The 23906-nt window shown below is 62.2% G+C and overlaps 8 protein-coding genes across 8 annotated transcripts in view; 5 read left to right on the plus strand and 3 right to left on the minus strand.

The window, feature by feature from the left end:
* Window positions 1-392, plus strand: part of EMIHUDRAFT_470594 (hypothetical protein) — a gene marked incomplete at its 3' end in the record, with an annotated part of 10018 nt that extends 9626 nt beyond the window's left edge. Inside the window, exon 8 of the mRNA XM_005767479.1 lies at window positions 237-392. Within this exon, the coding sequence (XP_005767536.1) occupies window positions 237-392 (156 nt within the window). The remainder of the gene's footprint in view (window positions 1-236) is intronic.
* A 2151-nt stretch (window positions 393-2543) lies between these two features.
* EMIHUDRAFT_246092 (hypothetical protein) lies at window positions 2544-3031 on the plus strand (the record flags this gene model as incomplete). Its single annotated transcript, XM_005767480.1, has 2 exons — window positions 2544-2694; window positions 2781-3031. 2 exons carry the CDS (start codon window positions 2544-2546, stop codon window positions 3029-3031), a joined length of 402 nt encoding a protein of 133 aa, XP_005767537.1.
* Window positions 3032-4247: 1216 nt separating this feature from the next.
* Window positions 4248-5566, minus strand: COPE1-2 (COPE1, epsilon subunit of the coatomer; the record flags this gene model as incomplete). Its single annotated transcript, XM_005767481.1, has 3 exons — window positions 4248-4838; window positions 4909-4952; window positions 5123-5566. 3 exons carry the CDS (start codon window positions 5561-5563, stop codon window positions 4460-4462), a joined length of 864 nt encoding a protein of 287 aa, XP_005767538.1. The 3' UTR covers window positions 4248-4459.
* A 1662-nt stretch (window positions 5567-7228) lies between these two features.
* EMIHUDRAFT_246095 (hypothetical protein) lies at window positions 7229-7759 on the minus strand (the record flags this gene model as incomplete). Its single annotated transcript, XM_005767482.1, has 1 exon — window positions 7229-7759. One exon carries the CDS (start codon window positions 7757-7759, stop codon window positions 7229-7231), a length of 531 nt encoding a protein of 176 aa, XP_005767539.1.
* A 4092-nt stretch (window positions 7760-11851) lies between these two features.
* EMIHUDRAFT_47326 (hypothetical protein) lies at window positions 11852-12232 on the plus strand (the record flags this gene model as incomplete). Its single annotated transcript, XM_005767483.1, has 1 exon — window positions 11852-12232. A coding segment is annotated over one exon (381 nt), but the record flags the coding sequence as incomplete, so codon positions are not given.
* A 232-nt stretch (window positions 12233-12464) lies between these two features.
* EMIHUDRAFT_445664 (hypothetical protein) lies at window positions 12465-14469 on the minus strand. Its single transcript, XM_005767484.1, has 8 exons — window positions 13969-14469; window positions 13791-13896; window positions 13647-13725; window positions 13494-13583; window positions 13264-13310; window positions 13045-13192; window positions 12845-12900; window positions 12465-12770 (listed from the first exon to the last, which is right to left on the minus strand). Exons 1-8 carry the CDS (start codon window positions 14414-14416, stop codon window positions 12677-12679), a joined length of 1068 nt encoding a protein of 355 aa, XP_005767541.1. The 5' UTR covers window positions 14417-14469; the 3' UTR covers window positions 12465-12676.
* Window positions 14470-19793: 5324 nt separating this feature from the next.
* Window positions 19794-20650, plus strand: EMIHUDRAFT_119490 (hypothetical protein; the record flags this gene model as incomplete). Its single annotated transcript, XM_005767485.1, has 2 exons — window positions 19794-20324; window positions 20354-20650. The coding sequence occupies 2 exons, from the start codon at window positions 19794-19796 to the stop codon at window positions 20648-20650; spliced, it is 828 nt and encodes a 275-aa protein (XP_005767542.1).
* Window positions 20651-22222: 1572 nt separating this feature from the next.
* On the plus strand, window positions 22223-23212 carry EMIHUDRAFT_246103 (hypothetical protein; the record flags this gene model as incomplete). Its single annotated transcript, XM_005767486.1, has 2 exons — window positions 22223-22508; window positions 22647-23212. The coding sequence occupies 2 exons, from the start codon at window positions 22223-22225 to the stop codon at window positions 23210-23212; spliced, it is 852 nt and encodes a 283-aa protein (XP_005767543.1).
* Window positions 23213-23906: the final 694 nt, after the last annotated feature.

The following is a 23906-nucleotide window of genomic DNA, read 5'->3' on the forward strand; positions in this document are numbered from 1 at the left end:
AGGCGGGCGCGCGCGGCGCGGCGCTTGGCACGGAGCCGGTTGCGGGGCCGGGCGTGACGAGCCTGCAGGCGGTGCTGGCGGACGGGCGGCGTGTGGCGCGCCGCTTCGCGCTCGAGGCGCCGCGGCGAGATTGTCGCGCACTTGTTGTCCTCACCAGCGACGTTTCCGCGACACCTCCTAGCGCCTTCCTGGGCATGGCGCGACGTTTCCGCGACACCTCCTAGCGCCTTCCTTAGGCGCCGCTGCGCGACGTGTTTGATTGGGTGGGTGCATTGGGCGACGGGACGGACTTCGAGCTCGTGTCGAGCTTCCCGCGCCGCACTTTCGCCGCCGCGGTGGCGGACGAGACCCTCGCGTCGCTCGGCGCACAGCCTAGACTCTACCCCACCTAGCACACGCGACACACCCAGGCCGCATCACCCCCCTCCTCCGTGTTGATGCACTGCGCCTTTCCGTGCGGACCTCACGGCTCACGCCTCTCTTTCTGATGCTCGTCTGCCGCCTTGCCTGTTTAGGCCTCGGAGGGCAGACGCTGTACCAACGCCTCGACGAGGAGGGCGATGGGTCGGGGAGCGACGCTGCCGCGGGAGGCGAGCCGGGCGGAACGGGCTGAGGGTGGCTTGCGGCTGCGCGGGTGGGAGGAAGGGTGCGACGAGGAGTCGGGAGCGTCCGCCGGAAAAGTGTATGACGACAGTGCCGGGAAGAGCCGCGGGCGAGTCCGAGTGTTGTGTTTCGGTGTGCGTGTCTTGTCTCTTGCGTTGGGTCTCGCTCTCGGCGTCAATGTGCTGCTGTGCGTGGTAGATGTAGAGCCGTGCGCATTGGCACGCTGCCAGAAAATAACTCGCGCTATCCTCCATAGTAGCGAGAGAGAGAGAGTAGAGCCGCATAAAAAATAAAATCGCAGTGAAACCACCCCCTTTCCAACCGTCTCAGGGACGGACGCATTTGCCCCCTTTCAAAGGCGGTTTCGAAGTTGATGAGACCTCGCCCCCCCCTCTCCAATGAAAGGCGTAAAAAGAGGCGCGGAACAGGCCGGAACCGCCGCTTGCACGTGGGTCACACAATGGCAGCGCTCCAGACGCGCTCTGGTAGCTGCCAATGAAGCTGCAGCCCATCGCGCGCGCGCCGGACGGCCACTGCACCTCCACTGCATTGCCCTCCTGCACCGAGCGACGCGTCAAACCTTTGTTGCTGCCCATGACCGCCGGCGGCTCCGAGCTCGGGCGAGCGAGCCCTGGCTGAGCTGAGCCACTGCGGTCGCAATTGCAGCGCTGCGGTCGGTGCAGAGTGGCCGTGCGCGTACGGCGTCGTACGCGCACGGCCGCTCTGCCTCAGTGGCGTGCGGCTTGGGCCAACTGGAGGTCGCTCTCCGACCTCGCTCGCCGAGCTCACAATCCGGCGCGAGCCGCATCGAGTGGAAGTTCGACTTCAGCTGCCGCGAGTGGATGGACTGCCTTGTCGAGTGCAAGCAGTTGGGCTCCGCCGGGAGCATGTGGTGCAACATGTTCTCTGGGCGCCAGCAGACGCGAGCGCGCGAGCGCGTGTTGAAACGGACGCTCCATAGCAACACTCGAGATACACTCGAAGGGGTACACGTTTTCTTTTCGGGTTTCGTGGGTTATAGTGCACTTGGAAGCGACGAAACCGAAGACGGTTGGCCCCGGGGTGGTTTCACTGCGTCGCCTCGAGGGGGTCGAGGGAGCCCTCGTGTGGCTCGTGGACTGTTCTTGCTTCTTGTCACCTTCCTACCTATGTTTTTATGGTGATGCTGCCACGATGCACAATGTGCTGCGTCGAAGCACCGGCCCTGAGTCCGAGTGAGTTTGATGTCCCTCATTCAGTAGGGTGCGCAACTGAGAGCTGCAAAAGGGGATGAAACAGCCCTTGGGGTGCTCCTTGGCGCTTGGGTGCTGCCTTGTGCAGTGGCAATTTTCTGGCACTAGTGAGTTTGATGTCCTCATCAATAGGGTGCAACTGACAGCCAGCAAAAGGGGACGAAACAGCTGATCAACTGACTCTCGATGAGAGGGTCACGGCTCGGGACGGCTCGGTCGGGGCCCTCGGGACCGCTCGAGACCGCTCGGGACCGCTCTCGGACATTGGTCATTGCTGCTCCTCCGCCCCCCTGGCGCGACGTGAGTCCCTCTACACCGCTTGTGACTGTGCATGCATCCAGGACGGTGTCAGAGACGCTTACTTAGACACCATTGGCTTGTGGGAGGAGTAGTTTCTTTCTTGTATTGACCAACATCCGGGATCGAGGTGGCCCCACCCAAGGGCCGCCCATCAAAGGGACTGCGACAGAAGACGCCCAATCTTGCTGCGCAAGCAAGAAAAGCGGCATATGTCGGCACGCCGAAATAAAAGGCTCCGCATGAGCACAATGGAGGAATTTAAGTTTCCACTTAAGTTTCCACAGTAGCACTAGGCTCTAGGCACCACGCTGTCGTCAAACCCAGGATGGAGGCGAGCCAAGTTGCTGCTTCACGAAAAAAAATCTTGTTCGGGTGCCCGGTTTTGCGCCGGGCGCCGGCTTCGCGGTAATGAGCGGAGACACGCTAACCACCAGTTACCAGGACGCCGAGGAGGCGTTGAGCCGCGCAAAGCTCACGGCCGAGCGCACGGAGCGTGTCGGCGCCCACGTCCTCGGCACGCTCGGTGACCAGCGGCAGCAGCTCCTCGGCGCCGCGGACGGTGCGGCAGCTTGAGCCTTGCTGCGGCCAGCCAGCCACGGCTCCACTCCCACACCCCTCGACCTGTCCACCCCTCCACCACCCCAGGCCTCGAGGCCGCGGACCACGAGCTGGGCCGCACGAAGCAGACCATCAGCGACCTCTTTGCGCGGCTGGCGCGGCGTAGGCGCGTGGCGCTCCTCCCTCCCTCATCGCTCTCGCAGCTCTTAAATTCCACCACCACCGGTGACCCGCGCCCCTGTAGGCGCTGCCTCATCGGCACCGCCGCCGTGCTCGCCCTCATCGCCGCGGTCCTCCTCTATTGGAAGCTGCGCAATGCCTTTGGCGGAGGCGGCTAGCGGCGCCATCCTCGCCTTGGCCGGTCCCGGCTCTGCGGCTGTTTCTGAGAGAGGTGTGATTGTCTTTCGTCCAAGCCACAGTCTCACTTTGTCTCAAGATTGGCGCAAACCAACGCGCAACGGCACAGGCACCTCTTATCGTAAAAGAGAGACGTGTGTGTGTTTTGTGTGATGCTCTGAAGGATTGAGACACATTGAGAGAGACACCTCTGAGACACCTTCGGCGAAGGTCACCTAGCTCCGTGAGAGACTGTCACACTCCTCACACATCACTCAAAACTCTCAAAAAGCATGTGCACAAAAGCCACTGCGCTGTTCGTGAGTTCGTCCTGTTGCCGAATCTGAGCGGATTCCGCGCGCCTTTTCCCCTGCACCTCCCCCCTCTCACTAACGGTCACTAGAGACACACTACGCCACGGTAGTTACGGCTAACAGTTTACTGTGGGCTCTCCTGTATCTTATTACTGGGCTGGGTCTTTAGGCATTGTGGGGTTGGCACTCCCATCGACCCTCATGACCTCCTGCGGTCTCTGAGGTGGACACCACAGTGGGTGTGGGAGAGTGGGACCACAGTCAGGATACACTCGAAGGCTGGGTAAGCAGTAGAGCTAGAGGTCGATACTCGACGCGTCCCACATGGTCTGTGTCGCTGTCGGGACGCTGTCGACAGGACGTCGAGCGACACCGGGGCAGTGCCACCCAGGAGTGGTCGGGCGGTCTTCCGTCATGAGAGAGCCACCATGTGATCCGTATGATGATTCCTGACAACCGCCTGCCCCTCAGTCAACTTTCGTCACAGTTCCCGCTCTGAGAGGAGCTGCGGGTCAGCTCGACAGCTGGAGCTGTGTCGCCGGCGTGCAGCGGCCTGCCTCCGGAGGTGCCTCTGAGGTGGACATTTTTTGGTCACCGTGAGAGAACGCGTTCGAATTTTACACTCCGGAACTTCAACTCCACACGCGCACCGGTCAGGGCTACAATAGTGCCAGTGACGAGGCGGAGGCGCGTGTCTTTCCCTTCATTTTCCTACAATCGCTGTGAGCTCCCAGCCACGTACTTCCTCGCTTTCACCGCGTTTGGTGTACTTTGGCAAAGTCTTCTTTGGTCTTTGCTCTATTTCGTATTTGCACTTTTTTGCAAAAACTTGTGAAATTCCTTCAGTGAAACGGGGGCGGCCGAAAAATTGTAACAGCGTTTCATGATCATGTGAAATTCTCTCTCTCATGAATTCACATGTGAAAGTGAAAGTTTGAAATTTCACTCACGAACCGCCTGTCAGCAGCGAGGCTTGTGCACCATAGCACAATTGCCGAATTGGCCAGGCCATAGCACAGATTCCTACCACAGCCCTCTCTAGACACTCTCGCAGACCGGCACGCGGCCAGAGCGGTTCGTGATCTGTCGCCCCGCTCCCGACTCCTGGGGCCGCGCTCACTCTTTGCTCAGCTGGTTGGCGCACCGGTCAAAGCTCGTCTCGAGCTCGCCGTACTTCGCGACCCACGGGTGTGCGGGTGCGGAGATCTTGAGCTGGGAGGTGTACCGCCCGATCACCTCCGCCGGCTTCTGCAGCTGGTTGAGGCAGACCACCAGGTTGATGAGCGAGGTCGTGTCGTTCGGCGACTGCGACAGCGCCTCCTGCAGCAGCCTCTCGGCCTCGTCAAAACGGCCCATGTGCATGTTGCACGAGGCCATCGCGTTGAGCAGCATGAGCGACATGTGGTACTTCTCGCCCAGCTCCTGGAACTCGTACAGCGCATCCTGCGCCGTCTCGCCTCCCGACTCGCACAGGCTCGTCCACGCGTGCGAGAGCCTATGGGGAGCTTCCTAGAATGTTCCCTAAAAGGTTCGAGGTCAAGGGGGTCGTACACGTGTGCGAGAGCTTTGTCAGCGTGTCGTCGTCGTACTGCTCCTGCATCGACTTGACCTGCGGGGCGGGGCGGGGCGGGGGGGGGGGGGGGGGGGTCGGTGGCCCCACGGGGTCCCTGGGCGGAGGGGTAAGGGCGGGTCAAGGACGGGGGAGGGGGTCGAACGGCGTGTGGCCTCTTTGGCGCAGGGCGCGGAGGAGGGCGGCGAGGCGGGGCGGGCAGCGCGCGCCAGCTTGCGCGCGAGGTCGGGGCGGTCCATTTGTAGGTAGATCTGGACGACGAGGGCCATCACGTCGATCTGCGTGGACTGGTGTGAAATCTTGAGCGCCTCCTTGTGGTCCCTCTCGTGCAGGAACACCGTCGCCGCCACGAGGATCAACTGCCAGTTGTCCTGCGCGGTCGCGTCCGTCAGCCACTCCTTGAGCTGCGCTACCACCGCCTCCTTGGAGACGCCCGATAGGTACGACGCGAGCATCTTGACCGCCTGCAGCGCGACCGGCGCCTGCGCCCCCACCTCGTCCATCACCACCCGGTGCTGCCCCTGCTCGATGAGCGCGCGGTACATGAAAAAGTCGCGCTCGGTGCTCGCGCCGAGGCCCATCGCCTCGCTGACCGCCTGCTGGTAGTTGCCCAGGTAGAGCGCGTTCCGCAACCCGTACAGGTCGCCCATCGCAGCGGAACTCTTGCGCAAAAAAAATTCCAACCACACTGCCCGTGCCGCGGAGCTAGGCACAGGAAGGCCGAGAAAGCCTAGGAGTACTTAACGAGTTCCGCGACCTACGCAGTCAAACCTGGGGGGAACCTGACCGCATGATGGCGGACTTCCGAAACCTCGGTCCTCGCTGAGCTCTCTGACCGTTCTCGCTCCCCATCGAGCTCTTCACATTTTTGTGCCCGCTCTTAAGGCACAACAACGGGCACCTCCCTATGTGTCAGAGCGCGCACGAGTGGGTGAGTGTGCGAGCAATATCGAAAGATGGTGGAGGCCAGGATCGCACCAGGATCGCACACAGCAGGGGGTGGCGGGACGGCTGTGGAGCGAAGTGGCTGTAGCCAGCCTGGGACAATAAGATGAGATTGCCAGCGAGGGAGGGTGTAGAGGATGTAGAGTGTGAGCGCTGTAGAGCTGTAGAGCTGTAGAGCGCTGTAGAGCTGTAGAGCTCTACATCGTTCCGCTGCGTGACGAAGTGCCTCCGATGTAGAGCGATGTAGAGGCGCTCTACAACGTGAAATCTCTACTAACAACAAACTCTACATTCAAAAGCGGCGAACAGAGGCACGTCGCTCTCCGACATGAGGCGCGTTGCACTTGCCAGTGCTGCCCTGGCCTTCTGTCTGCCCGCCCAATGGGTGGCAGGTGCCTCTGCTGCTGTGGCATGCCTCACGGCTGCGACTGACCGGCGCCTCGGCGCGTCAACCGGCGCCGCAGGCTCTTCGGGCCAAAAATAAAAAATGAAAAATAAAAAATCATCTCCGATCTCCATCTCCAATCTCCAAATCTCCAGCGTTATATTTTGCCGGATCCAGTCAGATCTCCGATCTCCAATCTCCAATCTTCAACGTTTTTTTTGCTTCTCCGATCTTCATCTCCGATCTCCAATCTCCAATCTCGACTTGTGGGGGGGGCGTGTCGGGGGGGGAATCGACGTCCTTCCAAGGGGATGCTCTTTCCCTTTCACGCCTTCAAGCGGATCTCCACCCTCTTTTCGCGCCATTTTGCAATCTCCAGTCGGCCACACGATTCTCTAGGCGCCTTTGGCGCGAAGTCAACATCTCCGCCTCCGGCCTGAGATCTCGAGGTGCCGATGGCGGCAGCTCAAGATCTCTACGTTCAGTTAAAGATCTCTGAGTTTTGTGCGAGATGCTGTGTGTGGAAGATCTCTGATCGGCATCTACGATCTCCACTCAACAAAAATCTACTGGTGTCCCGTAGAGATCTTGATGTATGCGGAAGCTCAATTTTCTCGCAATATAGAGAGATAGAGAGTTGTGTTTGTCCTCAGATTGGACCAACACGACAGTAGTACTACTCTTCAGTACGTACCGGGCGCGGGCCCACAATGCGACAAAACCGAAACACGACGAAAACGGGCGCGGGGCGGGGGCGGGGGGGGGCGCCGGGCGGGAGCGGCTATATATAATATAGTCGCCGACCACACCCACACAGAAGCCTGCACAAAGACCGCAGGGCGGGGACTTGCTCCTTTTTACCCATCTTCCAGTAGAGCGAGGTGTGGTCCGTGTTATTTATTTACTTAGGCTATACCTGAAGATAGTAGTGTAGGGATGTGCGATGCTGGCATATCGTACCCTTCGCACAGATCACAGCCGTGCGCTATCGCTTCCCGTACAGCTTGATGTCCATCACGAGGTCGGGCTGGTATGGCCGGTTCGCGTTGCAGTAGATGTTTTTGAAGCGCTGGAACGCGCCCTCACCCATGTCGCCCGGCCGCACCTCCCGCGGAGGGATGGGCCCAAAGCCGCCGCCGCACTCTTGGTACTGCAGCCCCGGCAGCGGGCGAGCGAGTCCCTCGTACGCGAGAGAGGAGGGGATGATGGCGCGCCGGACGCCGCCTGGCAACATCGGCGGCACGCCGCCGCCGCCCGCGACCGCCTGCTCGAGGCCCGGGATGGTCGAGCCGTCGCCAAGCGCCCACGCATACGGCTGCTGCCTCTCGGCTGTCGAATCGATCTTGGCGCCGTACCTCGCACCCGTCGTAGACATGACGTAATCGATCACGACGCGGCACGGCGCCTGCGGCGCCGCGCCGCTGCCGACCTTTGCGTCCGCCCACTGCAGACCATTCGACGACGTGGAGAACTCGAGCGCCGGCGTTGCCGCCACCGCCGCTGGAGTTGGCCGCATCGCAGGGCGGGCCGCGAGAGATGCCGCGAGCAGAAGCCGGCGGCCGAAGACCGACGCGGCGTGCATGTGAGATCAGTGAAGCCAGTCGGTCACACCGTACACAGAGAGCGGATCCGCAAATCGTGGGAACTACTCACGGAGGCAGAGGATACTCCTGCCAAATACAAAGACTTGGAGGCAGGCCATGCTCCCTACCATCACGGGAGGCTCCGGCGTCGACACGGGCGTCACATCAGTCGGCGTGCCCAACGACACGGGTGGGGGCCGCACGGGCGTGCGCGGCCCCGCCGAGGCCTACTAACTACATCTCCCTCCTCAAATGCTGGTCAAAGCTTGTGGCCTGCAGCCCGGACCTCGCCGAAGCCGAGCGCTCCGGCGGGTACGGTGCACGAGACGCCGCCGTCAACTCGTACAGAGCCGCGCTCTCGAGGCGAGACGAGGTGGCCTCCATCCGAGCCGCGCGCGACGACAACATCTACTACACCTTGCGCGGCGGCAAGATCTCTGAGTTCTACCCCAAGGGCGTCAGCCTCCCCACTTCTGAGTCTCTTCCAACACCGGAGTCAGTCATCGATGGCACTTGCAAATCAGGAAGCCCGTACGCGCGGGCGCTTGCTGCCATCGAGACTATCTGGAACTGGTTCGATCTGCAGAAGGAGTGAGTGGCGCGCCCTCGACGACTACACGGCAGCCAACTGGCAGCCCGGCGACACCAAAATACGTCTACGCGAGTCCATCCGCTACGTCTCAACTGCACAGCCTTACGCGGGGCGGTGGCTCGACACAAAACTCGACGGCAGCAACGCCACATGCATTCCAGACGACATATTCATCGGCGAGCTTCAGCGCCGAAACGGCCTTCACCTCTCGCAGTGCCGCTCGACTGTCACGCGGGCACTCGAACTTGGGGACACAGTCGGTGGTGCAAAGGACTACCATGGCGACTGGTTCCTCAACAACGCCGCCCGGCGGCGCCCACACGACGGCGTACTTCGCGCCTGGTACGATTGTGTCCACGCCGTCTCCGTCTCCCGGCCCGTTATGGGAGATGCCGAAAAACCAGAACTCACCAAACAGTTCAACGAGGGCTACAAAACCGACCTGGCTGAACCGGGCGAGGCCCCCGGGGGCAAAGACGAGATCAGTGAGATCAAACTTTGGACCCCCCTCCGGGGTGGCTTGCCCGTTGGAGTCGGCCGCGCCGACACCGGAGGCAACCCCGGCTCCGTTGGAGACAAGTTCGCCTTCGGCAACACCGAAGAGCGCGCCCGCCTTGCAAACATGGGCTGCAAGCAACGCGGGTTCCGTGGTCAACGGGCGTTCGACCACACCACCGGCCAAGGCTACGTCAAGTCACAGCGTGGCCACTACCATGATGGGATCTTCACCAAACGCAACAAGTTCAACCTGCTTCTCCACGAGACATTCGGCGGCGGCTTCTCGCCGCCAGCAGTTGCAAAGATCAACCGCCTTGCGCGCAAGGCTCAACGCTCGGGCGTTGACCGCACCGCGTACCCTCCCCACTCCCGCCTCTCATTCGTGTCACACCACGCGGAACGCATCTCCATCGCTTCGGTGAAGGGGGTAAACCGTGCCATCCTCGATCGCCGTGCAAAGCTCGCTTCCGAGCTCTCACGCCGCGCGTAGGGCCCTTAGGGGCCTAGAGAACACAACCCCCTCTCTCTTTTCTCCCAGTAAGCTATAAGTACGTACGTACACAGTATCTCACACACAAAGACTTGATTTTTTACGCCGTCTAACAATCGTGTTCAAGCGGCCCTCCTGTGAGCTGGTACACCAAGAATGACTACCACTGCCAGGGGCCACACTGTGGCAAGCTGTGATGAGCGTGGTTTGGCTTGCGCAGCCCATACGGACGTGGTATATAACATATATGCGGCCACGTGCGTGTCGGCCGGTTCGGGCGGCCTAACAATCGTTGCTGTAGTGGCGCCAATGGCCGCCTCCCGTCGCGCCATTGGCACCCTAGCCAGCAGTAGCACCGGAGGCAACACCACCAAGCCCACAAGTCACAAGAGTGACGGAGATGCTTGCCACGAGCACCGTGACGCCCGACCCTGTGAGCACCGTGGGCGTATACGGCTGCATACGGTGAGATGATGCACAGCATGGCCAGACAAGGGATGCAAGGCTCGCCAGCTGTGTGTTAGTGAGGTATATGGATGTGATCAACATGTGTGCGTCACAGGTACGCGCAGCAGCGCATGTAGCCGCTGATATCGAAGACAGCGCAAACAGGTCTTTTTGCGCCACGCACCCGATGGCCGTGCAGGTCCAACTGCGTGCACAGGAATGCTATCAGCGCGTCTCCGCCATAACTGGACATGGCAATGAAGCAGCTGAGACGTGACAACATCGGTGCTGGGCCAAGGAGGTGCCGCTCACCGCCGATTGTTATGACTCGGTGGAGACGGCGGCCCGCATAGGGGTGCTGGCGACCTTCTACCTCCGGCACGCCTATGGACGGGACAGCCCGGGGCTGCATGAAGAGGACGGGGTGCTCTCCGCGAATGGGGGGATGCTGTGTGCGGGGTGCGGAGAGGAGGCGCCCGGGCTCGGGGCGCGGGACGGGGAGGGGGATGGCGGAGAGGGGGGGGCGTGGGCGAGGAGGGGGAGGGGGGCGGTGGGGAGCGGGGGAGGAAGAGGGGGAGGGATCCGACTGAGGAGGAGGCGGTGGGGGTGGAGGGTGGGGAGGAGGGGGGCGTGGTTGGGGAGATGGGGATCGGGGGGGGGGGGGGGCGGCCCGCGGTGCCTCCCCGGGGGGGAAGAAGCGGGGTGTGCACAGCAAAGGGGGGGGGCGATTCAAAACGCTGAAGGGAAGGGAGGGCTGGCAATGCACACGTGTCGTACGTCCACAAGTTGCTATGAAAATTCTACCGCCCGGCCAAGACCCCCCCCCCCTTTCCTCTCTGCCTCCTCCTCCACACAACGGAAGCACACACAGCACCACACGACCCCCGATGCTCTGATACAGGTGAAAGGCGGCGCTGTCTCTCAAGATGGAAGCAGGAAGCTTCCATCCCGGTGGTGGTTCGAATCCACATGAGCCGAAGGTGAGGGGGAAGGTTTGCCTGAGATCTGAAGCTCACCCATTGAGGAAGTGAGGAACTGCTCGGCTCACCCCGATCATGCCGAACAAGCTCCTCTTGTAGCTCGATCGGTCACACCGCCATCGCCGTCGGGGAGAGGGGGGACGACACTGCTTCGGCAAGCGTGCACCCCGATCCTGTACCGTGTTTGTTATGACCCCCCCCAATGAACACATCAGTGAGGGAGGGCGAGACGATCGAGGGGTCCCGTACCATGCGGAATCGACCCTATCCAGTGCTCAAGTGCTCAAACAGGATTCCGCGGCACGCCGCCGTTTCTAAGCCTTTCCACAGCCCTCATCCACCCCACGCCGTGGTTTCGTAGCTCCGGCCGGCACTCAAGCCAGAGCCGGCCCGAATGATTTTAGGCTCAAGGTAAGATGCGGTCCGCGAGGCCGAGGCGCGAGGGCGGTGCCAGAGTCTGCCGCCGAGTCGGCTCTCTGGATGACGGGAAGACGCACACACGCCTCCATCCACTCCACTCAGTTCAGACTCAGAACACCGCAGACTACTTGGAAAGAAAGTGACAAGTGCGCGCGCCCAGGCGAAGAGAAAGTTTGAGCTGGGGCTCCCGTTCACACTCGTGTCTGGCCTTTTCTCGGGGCCGCGCCTGCGCCTCGCCGTGGTTTCTTAGGTTTTTGCGGAAATCGATTGGTGTGGTTTCTTTCCACGTTTTCTGAATGCGTGCGAGGGAAAAATTCTGAATCAAACCAAATAAAATTCTTTACATGAGTGCGCGCGCCAGTCCCGTGCCCGTGCCTAGTGGAAGTGCTAAAATTCTTTAAAGCAGGGCTGGCCATTTAGATTCGCTCGAGTTGCCGGGATGGCGGCAAGTGCGAGCGACCAGTCTGCCGCCGCGATCTGCGATGCGGACGGCGTCTGCTGCATCGTGCCGCAGGCCACAGATTTGGAGCAGCCGTCGAAGCCAGCGGGAGCAATCTTGCCGTTGCTTTTCGGCGACGATTATTCGACGACGATCCTCAAGGACGACGCTGGGGTCCAGCAAAGCGCCGGAGCGCTCGGTGGCAAGATCGTTGGCCTGTACTTCTCCGCAAGCTGGTGCCCCCCATGCTGCAAGTTCTCGCCGGAGCTTTCCAAGCTTCGCGCGGCGCACAGCGCCGATTTTGCCGTGGTCTTTGTCAGCTGCGACCGAAGCGAGGCCGAGATGAAGAGCTTTATCGCAAAAGGGTTCTTGCATATCCCGTTCCATAGCGCGGCGCGGCGAGCAATCCAGGAAAAGCTGGGCGTCAGCATGCTGCCAACACTCGTCATCGTCGACGCCACGAGCGGCAAAGTGCTCACCGACTGGGGCCGAGCGGCTGTGACGAGAAATCCGAAAGGCTGCGTGAAGTCTTGGAAGGCAGGCGGGAATGGCTGCTCCTGGGTGCAGCTTTTGACGGGTGGTGGCTGCTCCGTGCAGTAGGCGGAGACAGCACCAAAAACTGGGATCATCGGAGGATTTCACTGAGCATCGGATTTCACTGAGCCGCCGTAGCTAAACCCGATCCCTCGCCGTGCACACGCCACAAGGACCTCTTGCGCGAGCGGGGCGCAGAGGTGGCCACACCTGGGACCTGGGGGTGCGGCTTGGAAGTGTGGCGTGTGTGGATTTACAGTATTCGATTACCGATGTAGCGAACCGCGCAGAGTTTCTATCGTTAGTCTATCCGCCACTCCGCCTGTCGCTGTCCGCCACTGACAGTGGCGCACTGTGGGGTTCGCGTGTCGGTGTCTGCGAGCACTTCACACCCTCCACCCCCCATGAGGACCGTCCCCCTCCCACGCATGCGGCTCGCGGCGCCGTACATCACGCGGGCACCCTCCCGAGCACGACGTCGTCCTCTGCAAAGTCGAGCTCCTTGTCGAGCCCGCCCTTGGCCACGTACTGCTCGCTGTAATACCTACGCGCGGCGCATCTCGGACAAGTCCTGCGCGTGACCTTTGGGGTGCCCCTGGCCGTGTTCCGGCCGAGCACCACGAGATGTCGTCGGCGATGCTATGCGCGGGCGAGAAGCCGAGCAGCCGGCTCGCCTTGTAAGGTCAGGTACGGTCAGGTAAGCTTCTCCACACACACAAGGTGGTGGGGCAAGGGCCAAGCAGCCCTCGTGACTCCACGTCTAGACGACAGGAACCCCGCGGCATTAAAAGTGCAAGGCCCAGTGCGCGTTGGTGAGCCTTGTCCGCCGAGACGTAGAAGGGTGTGTCGCGGAACGGAAACTTGTACTTGAACCCGTCGGGCTTGTCGAAGCCCGCGGGGTCGTAGTGTGCGATCTCACATTCCTTGCCCGCCGCGCCCGCGCAGAGCCGGACGAGGTCGTCGTACCTACTCACTCGCGGCTCGGCCTGTGAAGAGACGCCGTCCTCGCTGTGAAGAGCCGGACGAGCGAGTCGCACGTCACGAGGGAGGGCGTCGCGCAGTTGAACGCCTCGCCGACGGCCGCCTTGGCGTGGAGCAGCAGCGGAGACGGTCGTGACAACCTCGGGACAACCTCGGGACAGCCTCGGGCAGCCTCGGGCAGCCTCGGGCAGCCTCGGCCAACCTCGGCCCATTTCGGCCAATCTCGGCCAATCCCAATCTCGGCCAATCTCGGCCAATCTCGGCCAATCTCGCCGACGGCCACCACCTCGTTCCCGACGGCGGCAGCGATCATGGCGGCGTTGTCGGCGGCGTGCGTCATGGTCACAAGCTGGTCGCCGCCATTCGGCACCGGCACCTGCACGGACGTATCTCGAGTCGAAGCACGGCCTCGGCCAGACCTCGGCTAGATCTCGAGCACCGGCCGTCCGCGGGTGATCCGGTCAAAGAAGAAGGCCAGGTAGCTCTTGCCCTGCGCGGGGCCGTAGATATACTGCGGCCTGTTCACACGCTGAGCTGTGAAGAGACGCTGTTCACAGCTTGCTGCGCGCCTCCCTGAGGTTGCGGCCGGAAGTAGGAGAAGGGGAGGCCCATCTCTGCGATCTTCTCCTCGGCCTGCCGCTGGCCCGAGCTCTTGACCGCGCACTCCTCGCCCACCGCCCCATAGTCGCCTATTCACGCCGTGAGCCGTGAAGCCGCACACGCCGTGGCCCACACCCTCCGGCTTGCGCGTGGAGATGTGCCCTTGTCGGGCGTGTACATGCCCGCAGACGACACGTAGGCGTAGTTGCTCACACCCCAGGCCTTGGCCGCTGTTGCGTACGGGGCGATCGCCTCGGGCGACTTGGACCAATTGTCGACCACCGCGCTGAACGACGCGCCTTCCAGCTTGGCGAGGCACGCTGCCGCCTCAGAGAGATCGCCGCCCCATATCACCTTGACGTCCGACGGCAGCTCTCCGTAGGCACGGTGCGCCTCCTTTGGGTTCGGGCCGTCGCCCTCGTGGAGAATTGTGACGGCATCGCCGCGAGAGACGAGGTGCTGAGCGAGGTGGAACCCGATCTCGCCGTGGCCGCCGCCCTTGTTTTGGATGACCAGCACGTCCGCCATGGTGACGGGAGCGACGCGCAGAGCGCCACGCGGCGTCGCCACAACGTGGAAGGAGTTCACGAAGCCAGGGAAGAGAAGCATATCGCGGTTGGGAGCTGCCTGCCTGGCCTGGACCTGGCGAGGTACTCCCACGCCTCTCGGGGTTTTAGTCTGGCTCGCGCTGTTTTCACAGGATCACAGCCTTGTTATTGAGAAGAAAATACGAGCGGTGGAGGCCCTGGGGATGGGGTGAGACTACCCGCGGGCCTAGAAGGCCCGCGCGCAGGGGGGTGGCGGGGTGGGACATTGACAGTCAGCAGGCTGGAAGTACCTCGCCAGGCCTGGACCAAAATCGATTCCGGGGGAGAGTGAGAAAGGAATCCTGCGCAAAAAAGAATTTTACAGGGCGTGCAAAAAAGAATTTTCTTGAGCTAGCCCACAAGCCGCAACCCGGCGCGGCGCGCAAAAGCGTCGATGGCGAGGCGCAGCGACGTCGCATTGGTCGCCTCGCCAAAGGTGACCTGTTCAACGATGCTTCGAAAATCCGTCCCGAGTTTCGACTCGGGGTGCGCAATCGTGGGTGCGGTGCCTCAGTGCGCGGCATGGAGCCGAGCGCGCGCCGCACGAGCGAGAACCAGGCGGCATGCGCCGCGGCGAATCCGGCGGAAGGGACTGCGGAGCATTTCGAGTGGAAGTCGCGGTAGGCTCGCACGGAGCCGAACCCCCTCGCTGTTCGCACCGATGGGCTGAAGCTGTAGTCGTCAGTGAGCAGCGAATAGTTGAGCGAGCACTCCTGTTATCGCACATCGGTGTGAAGAGACTCTGCTCACGCCGGGAGTCCTTGCGGAGGAGTCGCGCGAGCGCTCCTCCTCGGCCATCTCGCGCTCGAGGACGACCGTCGAGACGCGACGGTGGCGAAACAGGGTGCTCAGCCCGGCCAGCTTCGCCTGGGGCGGCCCGCGCACCTGGGGGCGCGTGTGGGCCTGTGAAGAGGTGGGGCGTCGGCGAAGTGCCTTGGGGGTAGCTGGGGGCGTCTGCGCACGTGATTGTCGAAGAGCTTGAGGATTAGCACGCACGGGTCAGCGGGCCGACAACCAGGCCTCTTCCGCCGCACTCGGCAGACGCTGCCGCCGAGCCGCTCCAGCAATGGGATCCACTCCTACAGCCGAGGTGTAGCCGAGGTGTAGCCGAATTATGGTCGAGATCTAGCCGATATGTGGCCAATGCGCTCCTGCCGGTGGAGCGCCCGGGTCAAAACCTCGATGGTCAGGCTTGGGTCCGGCGCGCCTGTGGGACGTGTCGCGGACGATGATTGGCTTGTCGGACGAAGAGGAACCGACGGCGAGAGGCAAAGCCGAGGTTGAAGCTCTGGCAGCGGGTAAGGTTGGGGTCGGCCTTGCAGCGGCTGCCGCTGCCGTGGATGCGCGGCCAGTCGAACGCCTGCTGCAGCTCGCCGGCAGAGGCGGCGCAGCGCAGCCTGGCCTCTAGTTGGAGGGAGAGGGACGTGGAAGAGGAGCGCCTGCAGCATGAGGCAAGATGGTTTGCATCTCTTGCGTCCTACGGCAAGCGGAATAGGAACGACCTGCGCGACGCGATGATGATGACTCGCGTCCCTCGCAACGCGCTGTCATCTTCGGGCCTGCCAGGCTGCGCCGCGCGCGAGGGCCCTGTCGCCAACGCGCTCGTCATGTTCGGCTCGTCATGTTCGGCTCTCAGCAACCGTGCGTCCCCAAACATCAAACGGAGGGGAGGAAACAAAAACAAGAATTTTAAAATTGCTCTGGACTCTGGCCTTTTCTGGGTCACGTAGCCACACCTCCACCAGGCCTCTCAGTCAGTTCACGCCGGAATCGTGTCTACCCTTATAAGTCTCTCGTGTCGGCGCCGACGCTCTTTTAACGTAGAACGTCCCAGCTGAACACGAGAACACCGCCCGCCGACGATCGATCAGTCCACAATCGTCGGCCCGCAGCGACCCGCAGCGATGGATGCCGCCGCCCCCCCGGCCCCTACGGCCGACGCGCCGATGCACGACCGGCCTCCGTCGGACGGCTCTCCAGCCTCTCCGGCCGCTGCCGCCCGCGCTGCTGCCGATCCAGTCCCTCTCACGCTCAGCGATACCCGCACAACCTACGACAACTTTGAGGTCGCCGGCTTTGGCCAGGTGCAGCCACCACCTGCTTGCCTCCATGTTCACGCTTCGCGCCCCTCCCCCCCCGCTGACGCCGCCGCATGACCTTAGGTGAGGGGCACGACTACCCGCCTGGAAGGCGCTCTCATCAGCAAGTCACCCAGGCACCAACTCCTGGGCGTTTACGCTTGACTGCGAAACCATGCAGTGGATGCAGCTCGATCAAAACGGCGACGCCAACAGCTGGCCCCTGGGCGAGTTCCTTGCGCTCAGGATGAGGTGCGAGCCATGATGCTCGACTATCAGCGTGCACCAAGTCGCTCACATTCCGTGAGTTCGTCAACGGGCCGAACTCTCCAAGTCGACGGCGATCTCGAACTCCGACAACTGGACCGGTGCACCAGCCGCGGAGGACGATGGCTCCCTCGACGACATCCCTTCATCGACGGACGCCTTCACCGCCGCCGGCCCTGGGCCATCCAGCGCGGCCTCCGACGGCCTGCACGTGATCGAGGTACAGAAACGGTGGCTGCCGCAGCTCACACCCTAATCTATCTGCCTTAGGCACGGAGCCAACGGAGCCATCGCGCATGCCCGCATCGCGTGCGGCTCCGAGGTCTCCCGCCAAGACCGGCTCGGCGCGGCGCGTGGCCGCACGCCGCCGTTGAAAAGGCGATAGGAGAGGGGAGAGCGCCGGCCACATCGAGCGAGCGCTGACGTGTAAGGTGTCTGCGCTGCTCCGGTGTGTGTGGGATTATGCCTCCCCCCATCTGTGCGGCGAGGTGTTTGCGGTGGGTGCGAAGGCCGATCGTGCGCGATAGCCTCCCATTGTGCGTGGTGTGTCGGTGTCGGTCGTCCGGAGCGTGTGGCGGCGCCGTTGCATGCAGCGACTCTGCTCACGTGCCACGACTGCTTTGACTGACTTATGAGTGCTGATGGATGATCTCCGACAACCCAAAACCAAAATGAAAATGCGGAGTGGCCCCACTTTGGCGTGCAGATCCTGCGTCTCTCACTGCCCGAACAACAGAGGCAGGTCCCCCACTAGTTCGAAAGTAAAATCCGTAACTCATCGGCGTCGGAGGAGCGCGCGACCTCATCCGGCGCGCCGGGCTCGGTGAAGTACTTGCGCCACCCGCCGTCCTGATAGAGCTCGGCGCGGAACCGTTTCCAGCACTTGAATGAAGACCCTCTTGAGAACTCGTCGCGCAGCGCGGCGTCGCGCACCTCAGGTGGCGGTGCGGTTTGAGCCGGAAAAGTAGATGCCCACAAGTGCGAGCGTCAGGCTGGGCGGCAACTGTATGCTAGGGCTGAGGGGCGACAGACGGCCGGCGGGCAGAGGCACAGGTAGCCCATCATCTCGTCGAACTCCCCTCGAGGAACTCCCGCCTTCGAATTTCTGGGTCTCGGTTCACGGGTGGTTCGCGAACTGTGGTTCGCGAAATGTGTCGGTGTGTAAGAGGTGTGAAAGTAAGCTTGGTTCATGAACTAGTTCAGTGGTTCACCCTCGAACCCCGACCGTAAACTCTGAACCGTGAACTCGAACCGAGGCAGGACAAACAAAAGGGCGAACCGCGAAGCGTGAACGAACCAGGCGGGCGCGGCAGCGTCGGGCCGAACCGTGAACCGTGAACCGTTGCACCCGCCCCGAGTCCGTGAACCGCGACCGTGCACGAACCGTGAACCGCGAAGTAGTTCATGAACCGGGTTCACGGTTCACCTCGTGAACTGAGAGGTCTGACCTCCACGCCTTGGTGCGAGTCCGAGTGGCTGCCAGTTCGACTCTGGGGAGGATCGAACCATTAACATACGTTCAAAACACTCGGTGTCGAACACCTCTCCGACGCGCTCGACTAAAGTATGGTAGCTCCGGTGAGATCTCCCAGGTCGACGGCGGTCTGCGAAGATTTGAGTCCCTTCGTGTGTGACTGTGAGCTACGAAAAAGATCGAAAATAGTGCCTAAGGTAAGCCGGGGGAACTCGCGTCCCGGAACGCCTGCCCTACCTCGAAACACGGCGGTATCATCAGACATACAGCAGCACAGGCAGGAGGCTTGGCCTGTACAAGCTTTTCCGGCAAACAAAAAGGAAAACAGAGACTCCAAGTGCTCCAGAGGTTCCCCAGCAGCCAGCACTTGCGTTTCCGGAAATTTCGAGGGAAAACAGAGGGTGTTTTGGTGCTCCATTCTGGAAACTCGCGAGTTTCCCTGAGTCTGAGAGCTGGTCCCAATGGGGCAAAATCTGAGGCAAAATTGAGGAAATCGAATTTCCCGGGGTTTCTCCGCAAAATTCCCGGTATTTTGCCGATTTTGCTGATTTTGGCCCCAAAACAGCCTCAGGGGACTCGGCTCAGAGCCCCCAAAATTGACGATTTCCACGGAGTTTTCCCGGGAAAATAGAGAGGAAAAGAGAGGGTGCTGTAGAGAAAAAAGGAAAGGAAAAAGAGACGGGGTGCGAGAGGAAAAGCTTGTACAGCCTAAAGGGCATCCTATATTCTTCTCTCACTCCTCTGTCCGTGCCTTGGTCTTGTCGTTGTTTCGCACCCATGTCTGTATGGCAATCGAACCTGCCGTCCCCACTACCTGTAGTTCACTTAAGGGCGTGACGCCCTTAGTTCACTCGTCACCCCTCCGGCGAACTCCTCTTTTCTTTCGGGAAAGCGGCTCCCGTGGTGTACCTACCTGTGTGTTAGTGCCAGTGCGCGCCAGTCCCGTGCCCAGTGCTCGTGCGAGAGGAGTTGGTTCTAAAATTCTTTCTGTCTGTCCGGAAGGGAGTCTCTCTCTGCTGGTGTCTATCTGTCAGTGCGGGCAGCGTGCAGCTGCAGGCAATCGCGGGCGCTATTTTGTCGTACTCGTCTTCGGCGAGCGCTCCAAATCTAGACCCCATTGCCTTCAAGGAGGCTGCTCTCGCGCGTCTCAGGAATGTAGCCGTGTCTTTTGATTCAAACAACTCTCTCTTGATTCAGGGTGCCAGGGCGGTAAAATCATTTACCTCATCTTCAAGCCGCTGTCCCGCCCGCCCGCTGTGCTCTCACCCGGGATTCAGCAGGGCCTATTTGACATTTCAATGAGCAGCGATTCGTCTACGCCCGCGGCGACTCTCGTCCTCATTGCATCCACCGGTGTCGTCGCCTTCGCATTCGGCCGCTGGACCGCGCCAGCGACTCACGCGCCATCCATCCCAAGGGTGCCAAGGGCGGCAACGGAAGGAGGCGGGCATCGGCTCAACAGCCGATGCGTCAACCACTCTCACACTCCTTCTCTGGTCCACAACCTCTCCAAGCTCGAGCGGGTGTGTACCCTCTCAAGGCTGCCCGACACACTCCGGAGCCGCACCCACCTCTTTGCCATGGTAGCGCCCAACGATCTGCTCGGGCACTGGCTCGCGCACTACGCGGCGCTGGGCATCGACTTTCGGCAGCGGTCGCGCGTGATCCTGCACACGGGCGGAGTGGGCGCCGAGCAGGCCCGAGCCGCGAGGCAGCTCCTCAGTGAGTACGGCGTGCCGGCAGACCTCGCCGTGAACTGGTCGTCTGCGCTGAAGATGCGGGCGGCCGAGGCGTATCTGCGCTCGCTCCCTCCGTCCGGCTACCTGGTGTGGGCCGACTCGGACGAGTTCATGCGCTACCCGTGCGCTCTCGCCGAGGCCAGCCGCAGCGACAAGGTCGCGGTGTTAAGCTCGATGGTCGAGCGCGTCTCGCTGCCGTGGCGGCTGCGCCCGCCCACGCCCGGACAGCGGCTGAATGCGAGCTACCCGCGGCGCTGCCTCGTAACCGCGTGCCTCATCTCGGAGGCGGGCGTGGGCGTTGCGACCAAGAAGCCCGCGCTGATACCGGCCACGAGCCAGACGCGACTGGCGAGAGCGCCTTCCCCTCACTCTGTGACCAACAGCGAGCAATCCGTGTCTAGGTGACGGACCGGCTGGGAAGGCGGATGCGCCCCACAAGCTCACACCACCTCGCGTGCGTCGACGACGCGACGGGAGAGCTGAAGCACTGCAAGATGGACCTAAAGCTGAAGGCGGTCTTTGACCACTTCCGCTTCACCGGCAGCACGATGCGGCTCCTCTCGGAGAAGACGCGCCAAAAGTTCCACGCCGTTCGCAAGTACGAGGCCGAGGCCCTGATGTTTGCTCGCGACCGCTCCGGCGGGTGGTCGTTCTCCAACGAGAGCATTCGCGCTCTGAGCAGGGTCTGCTGGACGTAAGAGGTTTTTTGTCTTTTCAGGGGGTCCTGCCGGCTCGGGCTGAGGTCAGGGTGACCCACTGCCGGGTGGAAATGTCGGAATAGCCTTCCCGTGGAAGCCAGAAAACGGCTCGCACACCATGTCAAAGCTCTCGCCAAGCTCCCTCGAATCTCAGTTTTTGCCTTGCGTGAAGAGCAACTTAAGAACTTTTGCACATCTAAAAAATAAAACAGACAAATAAATAAAAATGAAATAAATAAAACGGTCATACTCTGAGACGAGATGGGATTTAGGGACATGTGTCCCCGCCCTGCGATCTTCAATCCGTTCCCCTCACCCCTCGTTGAATCACAACCCGACACAGAAGAGCGGCAAGAGTTGGGGCTGCCGCTACGGCTGCGGCTACGAGAGGGGCCGGGGTCGCGGGAGAGCCGCTGCGCAGCGTGGACGCGCCTACACCGCTCTTGCTCCGCTCGCCACCTCTCGCAAAGGTCCAAAGCCATAGCCACCACCTCCTCCGGCAGTCCTTTGCCGTATCTTGCCGCCTCTCCACGTCTGGAAGAGCTCGTCGTCATAGCCGCATTGCATCACAGGACACAGCCTGCTGAACTGCGTCGTGGGTCGTGTAGGATCCCTGCCGCCATTTCCCGCGCCTTAGTAAAACAGATAGAGAGAGAGAGTACACAGTGATATTTTTGATTTTTATCCAGAGTGAATTTTGCCCAAATGGCAATCGGCCGACCCGGCCGCCTTGCGCGCTCCCGCTGTCCACACTCTGTCTCTACGTATTAGGCAGGTTCTACAAATGAAAAGAAGGGGTCGCTTTCTACTATACAGAACACATTGCCAGGCCAACCCTGCGCGTGTGCATCCTGGCGGGATGGTCACTTGATCAGAGGAGAGATACGGGGACGGCGGCGGGGAGAGACCTGGGGAGATAGCAGATACGGGGAGGTGTCGTGAAAAACTGGTCCAAGCTAGGGCTCGTGGTGGTGGTGGGGCTGGGGGGTGGGGCTGGGGGGGTTGGGGGGGGGCAGAGTCGAGAGTGCAGTCTGCACGCACACACACATATACGGGGTGTGGAGGGTGAGTTGACCAAGGGGTTGTGCGCCGGGCCCTCCTGCTCGGCTCCAGCCGGTAGACAAGTCTTGTCATCAACAGAGTACTCGAGTAGAAGGATCTGACCTCGGGGCCGATGTGACCAAGCGCTGGTAGCGTGGTTTTACCTCACACCCATGGTCTCACAGTGTGCCGGCAGTCGCCGAGCAGTGTCGCTCACACAAGCCGCAGCACAAGTGACTGAGGGCCAGTGAGGGCGAGCCCATCGCTGTCACAGCTGTGGCAGCCGCACAGTAGGCTGTGTCAACTGTGCAGAGTGTGTGAGCAGCCGCACTAACTATCACTAAAGTTCATTCACACGCACTAAATTTACGTAAACGCACAACCCCGGGCCCCGAAATCGCACAGTGATGACAGTGACATGCAACACGGGGTCCCAGGGAAGGCGAGCAAAAACCTTATCGCGCGCGCTAGACGCCGACTCGGAGGCCGCACCGGTCAGGCGCGGTTCACCAGAAAACGCACAGCTTGCACATGGCAGAAGCACACCTACCGCCCGTGACCAACCTACCTCCCATCCGCTACCCTCCCGACGCGTCCACGGTGCCATGGCTCGAGCAGGGCACGGAAGAGATGGCGGAGGACCGCCTCGTCGACGCCGCCGGGTGTGCAGTCATGATGCGATGGGAGACTCCGCTCATGGAGGCCCACGCGGACTTCGTGTGCGCCGAGTCACGTGGGAAGGTCCTGAACGTCGGCCATGGCATGGGCATCGTTGACGCCGCCATCTCCCGACACAGCCCGCGGCTGCACGTCATCTGTGAGGCTCACCCATCCGTTCAGCGGAGAGCGGCGATGTTTGCCACGCGCTGCAAGGGCGGCGGCGGCGTGGGCGGCGGCGGCGAGGGCGGCGGCGGCCGCGCTAGCAGCAGCGAGCAGAGGTGCGTTGTCGTGCGAGGGCGGTGGCAGTCCGCCGACGTGCAGGCGGAGCTCGAGTCGCTCGGTCCCTTCGACGGGGTGTTTTTCGACACGTACGAAGAGACGGTCGAGGACTTTCTCGCCCTGCTGCTGCGGCTGCTGCGACCGGGGGGGCGCTTCTCATTTTGCAACATGTACCAGCCGCACGACGCGGTGAGGCACGTGGCGTACAGTGCCTACCTGCAGGCGCGGCTCGCGCCGCTCGGCCTCAGCTGCTGCTTCGAGCGCCTCGAGCTTCGCGTCCCGCCCGAGACGTGGCGCGGGCTCCGACTCAACTACTGGCCGCACGCCAGCTACCTCCTCCCCCGCTGCCGCCGCTCCGACCCGGCGGCGACGCCGCCACGCCCGCTAAAGCGGCGCCGCTCTGCGGCGGCGGACGGCCCGCTGCCGCCGACCCTGGAGCCGCTCGACGGCTTGCTGTGGTCCGCAAAGCACTGGGCGTGCCGCAGTGCCACACGCGACTCGTGCGCCGGCCGAACGGGCGCCGCGCCGACGCTCGCCCTCGCTTGGGAGAGGTGTGAGGCGTTGTTTTGGGGCGATGGCTGAGGTCCGCCGTGGCCCCGTACACTTCGCCGTGCAACCACGTGTGCAAGGAAACTCCGCCCCCGCCCGTCACGACTGTCGACTCACGTAATAACTAACGTATCGTACTTTGAATTTTCTCTACCGTCCTCATTGCTCTTTGTGACGAGATCGATGGCGGTTTGTAATATGTAAAGCAGCTCTACCCGCGCCCCTCTTCGTCCCCGCCGTCCAGCAGCGAGCGTTGGCGGCCGCTAGCGCGGCCAGGGGGCAGCGCTCGCCGCCGCTCGGGCAAGCCGAGCCGGCGGCGGTGCTGCGCCCGCCCCGCCCGCGTGAGAGTCCATGCGGCCTTGGTGGCGGGCGAGACCGCCTCCTCCGGCCGGACGAAGCCGCCGCGCCGCGCCGAGTAGCTCAGCGCGGGCAAACGCGGCAGCGCGACGTGCGGCGTGAACTTGCGCGCGGCGATGGTCGCCGGCAGCGCCCGCTGCTCGTCGGACGGCGGCAGCCCCGCCTCCTCCATCATGCGCAGCACGGAGGCGGCACCCGGCTCGCCGGCGCGGTGTATCTTGTCGCAGAGCTGCAGCGCAAAGGCGTGCGCGCGGCCCGTGTGCGGCAGAGCGTACTCGCCGTGCAGAGACCCTAGGAGGGGCCCAGGAGGGGTCCAGGAGGCGTCCGGGCAGGCCACCTTCCCGGAGGAGCCCACACACTCGCCGCTGCA

Source organism: Emiliania huxleyi (assembly GCF_000372725.1).
Source record: "Emiliania huxleyi CCMP1516 unplaced genomic scaffold EMIHUscaffold_490, whole genome shotgun sequence".
NCBI lineage: Eukaryota > Haptophyta > Isochrysidales > Noelaerhabdaceae > Emiliania > Emiliania huxleyi.